This window comes from Rhagoletis pomonella, unplaced genomic scaffold (assembly GCF_013731165.1).
Source record: "Rhagoletis pomonella isolate Grant_MI unplaced genomic scaffold, Rhpom_1.0 Rhpom_scaffold_00007, whole genome shotgun sequence".
Classification (NCBI taxonomy): Eukaryota; Metazoa; Arthropoda; class Insecta; order Diptera; family Tephritidae; genus Rhagoletis; species Rhagoletis pomonella.
Genome location: NW_023458561.1, coordinates 41,339,831 through 41,350,532, shown reverse-complemented (window position 1 = coordinate 41,350,532; position 10,702 = coordinate 41,339,831). Strand labels below are relative to the sequence as shown.

The 10,702-nt window shown below is 36.7% G+C and overlaps 1 protein-coding gene across 1 annotated transcript in view; it reads left to right on the top strand.

The window, feature by feature from the left end:
* Window positions 1–10,702, top strand: part of LOC118742854 (5-hydroxytryptamine receptor 2A) — a 170,961-nt gene that overhangs the window by 134,710 nt on the left and 25,549 nt on the right. Inside the window, exon 7 of the mRNA XM_036475255.1 lies at window positions 8,435–8,662. Coding sequence (XP_036331148.1) covers window positions 8,435–8,662 — 228 coding nt within the window. The remainder of the gene's footprint in view (window positions 1–8,434; window positions 8,663–10,702) is intronic.

Below are 10,702 nucleotides of genomic sequence, written 5' to 3'. Positions count from 1 at the left end.
AAAAAAAAAAAAATTAAGCAGGCAAAAATAACACTATAAATGCTAACTTTAACTTATTATTTAAAAAAATAGAAGACCAGAACATTCTCTATTGATTTCAGAGAAAAAAATGTTGCGCATATTTGCGGCTTTTAACGTAAACCTTATATTGTAACAATGGCATTTGAGGTAATTATATGTTCATCGGTACACTTTCTACGGCCTTTTTAAGACGTTTTTGAGGTTAGGTTTGTATGGGACTCAGATATTCATCGGTGCAGTTTTTATGCCATTTTTAAGGCGTCTTTGAAGTTATGTTGATATGGGAGGTATGCTTTAAAATAAATCGATCACGCCAACTTTTCCTTTTTTCTTGCCACATGCGAAAAATTGAGGTTGTACGCCGATGTTTTCCCGCCTGTACCACTGTGCCACGTCCGGCTTATCACTTTCCATACAAAGTATTTCGATACAAAAATATTATCAAGGCGTTAATACTTGATCTCAATACGTCCCTCAGTATTCAGTAACACAAAATGAAAATAAAAAACTTTGAAAAATGCATCTTGATAAACAAAAAGTACTGTCAATATTTTATTTAGCCTACTCAAAACCTCAAAATTCTATCAAAAGAATATTTTGGAAATAAATTTAAAATATATTATACTAAAAAGCTCATTGAAATAATTAAGATACCAATGTTTATAAAACAAAAAACACGTGGCAACCCACATCGAAAATATTTTTGGATTGAAGTACTCAAAAATATCTTCAATTTGATATTCATATTGCGTTATTTTAGTAAAATTCCTTAGAATCGAAAATAGCTGGCAATCTTACATTCATATCCTAAAGGATAATACTTAGTATAGAGATAAAGAATTTTTAAAGAGCCTTCTTTAAGTATCCATGAGTAGTAATAATGTATCTTTATTTTTTAAACAAATTTAATATATATATATATATACGATTCAAAATAGGTGGCAACCCTTTTCGAAAATATTTATGATTTGTTGATTTTTAAAATATTTTTCCATTTGATTCCCATATGATGATGTTTTAGTTTTTTTTTTTTGTAACTGATTTCGAATAGGTGGCAACGAGTGGTACGAGTATTCTCGGAGATAATACCTGTTTAGTGAAAAAGAGGTTAACATTTTTTTTTTTTTTGAAGAAAAGTTACAATTTGATATTTAGACAATTTTACTGACACATAATATTGCGTACAAGGTGCCCTTTTTCGGAAAAAACTTTTTAACTTTTTAGCTTAACATATGTAGACTTTTTTAACACCTTTACAACGTTGTTCATTTATAGAAATCGGACATAAAAAACCCGACTTTGCCATTTTTACAGGGTGCCGAAAAAAAACTTACTTCCTCAAATATCCTTCAAGTAAGTGTTCAAAATCGTTTGGAACAAATTGAACTTTTTACGGAACGGAGATTTCCCTGCCACACCAGGGACTGCTCTGAATGCATTGCTAAACCCACCGTCTATTCATATTTTTATCCGCTGGAAGACTCTGAAGGCCACCTGTAGGCTTAATAGAAATGGTTGCTGGTATGAAGCGGAAATCGCTGGAGGCATAAATTTAGGCCGTTGCTTTCACTGAAGAAATGCTTCAATTTTGAGTTCAGTGAGGCTGAGTGTTTGCGAACCCTAACACTTAGCTCCTACTTACATATTGTAGAATTTTAATGATGGCTCCAAAACTGACGCAGAGCCAGCCTTCGGAATCTATATCCTGAGTAACGGGGACAATCTTCAATTCTTTCATGGGGAACATGGGTCTACTATGTAGTGAAAATAGGTCCAAGCTGCACTCAAGGATTGGCTAGCGCTCTAAATAGTTCGAAAGTAGTCTCGCCTTTGTGTGCATGTCGATCGGGAATACCTGGTTATGAGGCATCTGACCATTTGGCCTGAGCGGGTTCGGACGAGATATTCTTCGCTCCGCAACCAGTTATAGCGCTCCCACTTTCGGCCACCATGAAAGTGTGTGAGTATTTCTTCGCCTTCTTCCAAAAAAGCTATGGTTTTAAACAATTGTTTCCCAATAACAAAACGACATTGCTATTCTATAGCACCTAAACAGATGGGCGCGAGAACTTGAAATATAGCCTAGTTCCTTCTGGAATAGAAGATCATATGATTTAAAATCCACTTATAGCTTTTACAATAATAAGAGCAAAGTTTTCCATTTTAGAATTTTACAAAATCCATCATAAAGTACGTTTTCCATTACTTACAAGTAGATTAGCAAAAGATGGGCAGCCAAAAAATAGCGGGTTAAATTCCTGCAAATTGGTTTTCTATTAAGGTACTTATCAGCTGCACATATACAAATATATATAGGCCCATCCCAAACGAGTGAAATTCAATGCATCGTGTGAAGGCAATCTAGCTAACTTACTGTAAGCACAGCCACTCATCTGTGCCGCATTTTGGTCAGCCACAACTACTCGAAAAGGGTCAACCAATCATACCGCCCACTGATAACCAATTTTCTATTCTATTCTATTTCTTTTCTACATATGTATGTATTTCCAATGCGCTACTCGACTTTTATTTTCGAAAGCACAAATAAAATAATGCCTTGTGAGCGAAAGGTTGTGTTGCGGTTAACAAAGTAAGTATTTTATTTTGTTTGTTTTGCCCAAGACTGTTAATTCGAGTTGAGCTCTTGCGTTTCTATTTTTACTATTAGCAATCATTGGAATATAAAAATACAGTATCGAGCTTTGCCCGGAGTGCATATACTTTTTGAAGTTTTCAAGATTTGGATAGCTTTAAAAAAAAATATTTTGGAAAAAAAAAATGGATTTCGATATTTATTAAGTAAATCTCTTACTCCAAAATTAAGGTGGCAACCCTATTCCGATATACGCTGGAATGAATGGTACATATCTTAAGCTTATATGTACTGTGTATACTTAAAAAAAATTGCTGATTGAAATTAACAAAATAAAAATTCGTGTTACATAGAAGCGTGGCAGCCCTGATGGAAAATATTTTTTGGCCAAAAGTTCTCAACAATACCTCTCATTTGATATCCATATTGCGATGTTTTAGATAAATTGTGTAGAATCGAAATTAAGTGGCAAGCTTACACTATTTTCTTAAGGGATAACATTTTGTATATAGGGAAAGCATTGTTTAGGAACCTTTTCTTGGTACCCATGAACAGTAGTATTTTGCCTTTTTTTTCTAAACAAAAAATTAAATAAATATGCGATTGAAAACAGGTGGCAACCCTATTAAAATATTTTTGAATTAGGGATCTTTAAAGTACCTTCCTATTGATACCCATATTATGATGTTTTAATTAATTTGTAACTAATTTCGAATAGGTGGCCACCTTATACGAGTCTTCTCGTAGATGGTGCCTGTTCAGATAACCTTAAAATCCAAAAATTATCTGTGTACAAAATTTCATCGAAATCGTTAGAGCCGTTTCCGAGAACGCTATGGATATATATATATACAAGAATTACTCGTTTAATGTAATAAGATTTATAATTTTCTGAGCACTGGCGAAAATATACAAATGTTTATAGTTATTGCAGTATCTATATTAAGTAGTTTTCTGAACAAAAAAATAATAATATCAAGCGCGATAAATGAACAAAAAAATTCAATTTTACTCTTCTACTGTGCTCGAAATTTTTATGAAAGTTTGTTGGTTGTTTTTTTTTTTTTTTAATATTGCTTAAATACTGAGACTTGGATTATTGCCCTGTAATCGGAGTCCAAACTATCAACTACTTACTTCAAAGTTTGAACTGGCTTAAGAGAACCGAGTCACTTTGATGCAGTTACTTTCTGAAAATTATATGTAGCAGGTTAAAGGACAACATTTCTAGAAAGGAAAGAGAAATTAGCTCAGTGGTAAATGTGCTGACTTTGCACGTCGACGATGCGGGTTCGATTCCTGCTGAAGTCTAGAAACTACTGCCGCTGAGATTTTGTTGCTTTTCCCAATTTTTCAAAAAAATAGTATTTAATAGTGACATAAAGCCGAATAATATTGTACATACTAATTTTGAACCCGATATTAACTTAGAAACTTGCCTTTTGGCAACGAAATCAGAAGATTATGTTTTGACAATAATTGCTGTGTGTGCTAAAGAAAGAACAGATCTACTAGTTACTACTAACCAGTTTGGTAAAGGTAAGCACAACGAAGTCCACTTGCCAATTATTTCACATCGAACCACATAGCAAACACATTGTTTGTATAAAATATAAATATTTACAAATGACCACCACCCACTACAATTGTAGTACCTTCCATTCGCTTTGTAAATGGGTAGCATTGAACGGATGCATAAGCTGCATCACAAAAGCTGCTGCTACAAGGACACCAACACATACGCACATAAGTATATACTTATTGTACATTGGCGAAAAACTTAGAAAGGTAGTTGTAAGTACGGTAAGCAGAGCTAAGTATAGAAGTGCGGCAAATAAAGAAAATGCCAAAATGTGAAATTTCATTTTCAAGCAAATTGCGGATTATTTAGCCATAAAGAGGGCAACTCGAAACCAATTTAAATTTTTAAGCAGCAGCAAACACGAAGCCAAATGATACCCGCTTCAGTTTATGACCGCCCCAAAGTGCACTATGGGCAATTTGACAAATTTTTTGACTAAAAAATTTAATTATGGCTAAATAAGTAGGGGATTTACAAAAACAAATACATAATTTTTTATACCCGAGCCCACTGGTGCAGAAGGGTATTATATGTAACTTTATTCGCATAACGGTTGTTTGTAACAGCCAAAAGGAAGCGCGATAGATATAGCCAAATGTTTACATCTTCTTTCTTCTCTTCAATATATACAAAAATTAAATGTTTTCCATATGACGGCGATGCCTGACCAAACGGCTGAACCGATTGTAATTCTGTAAAAAGCACTTTTTTTGACCTTCCGTGTGGAAGGTTTTTCGATAAAAAAAAAATCAAAACTTTTTATCGTTGTTGCCAAAAAAAGAAGAGAGCTGAGGCGACACAAATTCACAATTCCATAGAGTTTTCTGTATATTGTATGTCACTAAACTACTAAACGGCTGGACCGATTTGCTCGCTAGGTGGCGCTGGTTGCATTTACTTGCCGATTTGGCTCATATTTTGAACATTTGGACTAACGAATTACACGATAGGAGGCGCTGGGGTCGGGATATTCCTAACACTGAGAGAAGGATATACTATATGTACACATAAAATTTAAATGTCTTTCGCATGACCGCTATGCCTTACCAAACGGACAAATAGAGCTTCTCATATCGCTTATCTTTGGAAACGCTTATGCTGAGGTCCTGCAATTTTATACAGTTGCTTATGTTACCAATACCGTACTTTTGGCGACAAGTGGCAGGTATTGGAAAAGGGGGTATAAGCACCTCCCTTGAAAATTGAACTTCTCAAATCGCTTCGTTCTGGAACCGCTTTTTCTAACGTCCTGTAAGTATGCATAGAAAGACAGCATTTCTTCCAATGCCGTCCTATTCGAATGCCTTCTCATCCGTTCCAATACCTTCCTATCCCTTCCAATACCATCCTATCCCTTCCAATGCGTACCTATCCCTTTCAATGCGTTCCAATCCCTTCCAATACGTTCTTATCCCTTCGAATGCGTTTCTATCACTTCTAAAGCCTTCCTATCCCTTCCAATGCCTTCCTATCCCTTCCAATGCCTTCCTATCCCTTCCTGTAACTTCCAATCCCATTCAATGCCTTCATATCCCTCCCTTCCTATGCCTTCCTATCCCTTCTTATCCCTTCCAATGCCTTCCTATCCCTTCCAAATATAGTTCGATTCCTTCGAAGATAATTTGAATTTTTCCACATTGTACTTTCAGTGTGCGTTAACTATTCGCCGATTAATTTATGAAACATTGCCTCATGCAGCCGCAATTTACAAAGATTGGCGTTTAGCAGTGCAAATCAAAAACCTCAGCAACGCGCCAAAGTTATGCAGGATGACCTCATGACGAACAAGCACCCTAACAACTGAAACAAAATTATTTCGTTGACAACTCGGATATCGAAATCGATCAGTGTTGTGCGATTTACTGTGCGATTAAACGCCAAATCATTGGAAAATTGCAAGTACTTCGTCACGGACACAACGCTTCGTTTAGGTTATTTAAAATGGCAATGGAAGATATGCTTTCTGACGACCACAAAACCATAATCAGAGCAAATAAATGTACCACTGGCGGTCATTAAGTGAATAATAATGAAAGTGTAGTACCAAAAAGTTCCAACAAAAAATTTATTTTGGGCGAGACGAAGTTCGCCGGGGGTTGTTCCCAACTCGGGGTTCCATCAAAGTGGTCCGGTTTTACCCTTGGTCCTTCTCAAAGGGCAAGAAGCTTTAAAAACATTCAAAGGGGTAATTATTGGCCATTTCCCGGTCCTCTAAATTTCGCAGCGCCTGAACGTCCTAATTCTATCTTAAAAGATTTATCTGAATTAATTCGAGTTAGTCATTTTTGAATTTATGAACTGCTCTCAGGCTTGCTTGGCTACCTCGCTTAATATCACGGTACCTGGGATTCTATCTTTGCACTCGGCTTTCTCAGCTTGACCGCTGCTCTTTGACGTTGCCGTATTCGAAGTCGACGGTCAGACAACGTTGTCGCCTTTGTCCTGTCTGGGAGTAGCGGTTTATCGCTGTATGCGGAGTTTTTCTGTCGTTTGATAGCCGCCTTCTCGTTTTCCAGGGACGCGCTGCCTTTTAGACTCGCCTCTGGCGTGCTTCTACTCTATTCTGTTAGGGTACCTTCAAATTTTTCATCAAAACATTCGTCATCAAACTGTGCACGCCCTGACCTCATAATCTCTCGGGCACAAGCTAACCGCTCGCTCCCACGGTGTTTCGGGTCAAAGGCGGCTCTCAGGAACTGTATTACCACTGTCGCTTGGTATTGCAGTAGAGCCTTCCCCCACTCTTTATTTCGGACGTGCTTACTTTCTGCCGTCTCCACATCTCTGCGCGCTCTCACTGGCACACCTCACGGTGCACACGCTGCTCTCGTCACTATCTCATTTGTTGATCGCTTTTCCCCTAGCGACTCTAGTGAGCGATTCGACTTTCTTTCTTCTTCTCCTATTCTTTTTTTGTTTTATCTTTATTTTTGTAGTTGTTCATCTTATTCGTACGATCACCTGCGCGACGAGGCAGACGCAGATTTCAAAATATATTGTGTTAAAATGCATTGTCCGCCGTAGTAGTGCCCCTTGCCAAAGGTAAGGCTATCGTTACTTCAGCAGGCGACCCGTTGTCGGAAAGGCTCCTCTAACGACCGACCGATTTTGTGGCCCCAGCCTGGCCGCGTCACACCTTGATCCAGCTCCTTTAAATTTACCTCACAGCCATGGCTAAGGATGGTTTTCATCTAGCAAGGCTATTAAGGAGCCTAAGCACAGAGCACTGGCCCCTGATCTTAGATGGATAACGTCCTGACATCGCACAGGCACACTCTGTAGTACCCATTTCCAGCCGCCACCATCGCGGTGGATTCAGTCGAGGATTTGTGCCGATATTTATGTAAAAAAATATTTTTTTTGCAAAAATGGGAAAATTTTCGATTTATGTTTTAGAGAATATACATACATATATGTGTAAAGAGTAACTACATTTGAAATGTTTACAAAAAATATTCTGCTGCCGAATGTGTTTCTTAACTCTGTTAAAAAAAAAAAAAAACTATGTATGAAAATAAAATAAATTTATAAAAATAAATTCTTAAGACACTTAATTTGATTATCTTTCAATTTAAAAAAGGTTGAGTATGTACTTCAAGAATTGCACTATAGTCCCCTTTGAATAGTAAATTTCGCTTTTGCACCACTGTGCGCCCTCGCTACCCAACCAATCCTTGCAATGCTGAAGCACTTCGAAACTCTTCGCTTATCGCATGAGTAAAGAAGGTTGCAGCTTACACTTACCTGCAGCAAGTCGACGAGCAATGAAGTGTAGCGTGGTCAAATAAGAGTGTGCAAAGAGGAAGCAGAGTTAAGTGGGGTCAGGATTAAAGTGAAGCATCAACTTTAGTTTGATGGGTTGTTGCTTGATTTTCATTTGTCCACCGTATATAAAACTGACAGAATTTCTTATCAATTTGTTGCCAGATTGGCTCGTATTTTTGACAATTTTACGATCCTTTTTGGGAATATTTGCACACACTCAAATAAACTTAAACACATATACAAACACACAAACAATAAAATATATGTATGTACTATATATGACTATGGACTGCTACCGGTGTGCTTTAGAGCACTTTGATTTCACTTTTCGGTTTCCTGTTAACCACTTAACTGATTTCTCGGTTTTATTTATTTTTTCTATTTGCTGTATGTATTTATGTGTCTCTTATTGTGAGTATATATATATATATATATACATATATGTGTGTGTTTGTTTTTTATCCCCATTGCAGCCCGATTTGTCAGCGCAGAAGAAACGCAAACGTCTCAGGTTACGTATTGGTAAATTTGCAACACCTCATACCGGCGCCGCGGGCCAAACAACACTTGGCTTGGTCGAGGGCAACTCAACTAATACAGTGAACACTGTAGAGGACACCGAATTCAGTAGTAGTAACGTGGATAGCAAAAGTCGGGCGGGCGTCGAATCAACCACGATGTTCAGCAATAATCCCGAAGAGGTGAGTGAGTATGAATTAAAGGAAAGCGAACAAGAATTTTGTGGCTGCTATGCAATTTGCACGCGCGTGTGTGTGTGTGTACAGGAATTTCGTGCGGTCAGGTTGCTTGCAGGTGTTAAAGTGAAAAAATAAACAAAAAATAATGAGCAAAAAAAAATGTGCGTATTTGTATGATTGGAATAATACCAAGCAGAATTTGATTACCAACAAATATTTATTTATAACCACAGCCTCTGCCACTCAAATGGCACAAATGAATTTGCTTAGGAGATTAAAGGTTGCAATTTGAGGAGGACAGCAAATTTTGTCGACAGATTAGTGGAAATCTAGAGAATTTATGCCAGCTTTAAATGGCTTTAAATGGTTTTCAAGGGGCTACAAGAAAATGGAATTTAACAATGAAATATAGAATAATAGGGGAGTTGTGAAAGTTGGATTTGATTGATGTTGCAGAGGACTAATTGGCAGTGACAGACAAAATTGGGAAGGGGGAAATACGCAGAATACATTATTGGAAAACATAACGACTCGGCTGAAAAATGTTAAACTTTTTGTTTTTTTTTTTTGAAAATATGTGAATTTGTTAAACACTGACAAGGTTGTGGTATGAAACTCGTGGGCAGTGGCAGATTAGCAGTCTTTTTCCGCCCTTGACCCTATACTTATTAGCAGTCGCCCCTTTCTCAGCTGCCGTTATTTATGTAGGTACTACATATGAATTTATTTTTTATTTAGCCCAAACGACCAGCTGTTGTCTATTGTACAAGTAAGCAAAAAACAAGTGTTTGGCCTTCGCGATAGCAGAAGCCAAGTTCGATCCTCGGTCGGAGCCATTGCTAAAATTTTTTTATTTTTTTCATTTATATATTCTATTTTCTTTTTTTAATATATATATAATAGGACGGGTCGAAAATTTAATATTTCTTAAATTCTTTGGTAAAAGAAAAAATATATTGCATCATGAGGTCCACAACAAGCCTGTAAAATATTAATCGTTTACTTTAATTGCAAAAGCCCGCGCGTGGAGCCCTAAGTGAAATCCTTTTTTGAAATTTTCTTGTTTTAAATTTGCAGAAAAGTAACAATTTTGAAGAAAATCGATTCCCCTTTTCCAGTTAATAAATGTTACATAATAAAAACTGGTAAAAAATAATTGTAGTGTTTCCCCAAAATGAAAAAACTTAAAAAAAAAATTTAAATGTATAAAAAAAAAATTTACCAAATTATAATTTTTCTTTTAGTTCTTAAAAAAATTTCTACTTCACATTTGCACCTTACAAGGAAAAAAATTGATTTTGGTAAACATATAAAAATTCAAAAAGCGAGCTCAACTGGTCTCTTGATAATTTTATAAGCTTTCATTTATAAAAAAAAAATAATCAAAGTGCTTTATGATCATTAAATTCCAGTTTTGAACCACTGTGCGCTGTAGTTTCATCCAAATGAGCTGCGGGCTTGACTAGTTCATCCGCTCTACCATTTTCTTCGGCGTGGCTATGACCGCGAACCAATCCAAGAGAGTTTACCGGGTTTGAGCAGATCACACGGTAGTACATTGTCTTCGGAGGTTCTGGTGTTTTTAAGCCGCCTTATTACTCTCCTTAACTCATTATAGTGTAGAGGAGCTATGTAAGCTGCGTCCCTTTAAATTTGTGTGTTGGCGTCATAAATATATCCAATTTACTCTGGATGTTTACAACCGAATTTATTTCTTCGTTTCTGCATTAGCTTTGAAATTATTTAATTTCTACTTCCTTTTCTGATGGAACTCTCGGACCGGCCAACAAGTCAATCTCTTCATATTTTTGCCTCTCTCTTCTTCCTCCTAAAGCGACCGAGAGTGTGCTACCGTCTTTTCTTTCTATATCGTTTAATTTTCGCTCATTTAGCAATTGCATACAGGATGGCTTTCCTTTACAGAAAGGATATGGCACTTTTCGGTATACCCGTTCGTATGTAGCCGTAAGCAATTCCTTTTACTAAATACATATCTTTTAATAGCCATGGCTACCTTCTCACACCCAGCAATTAATTATTGAT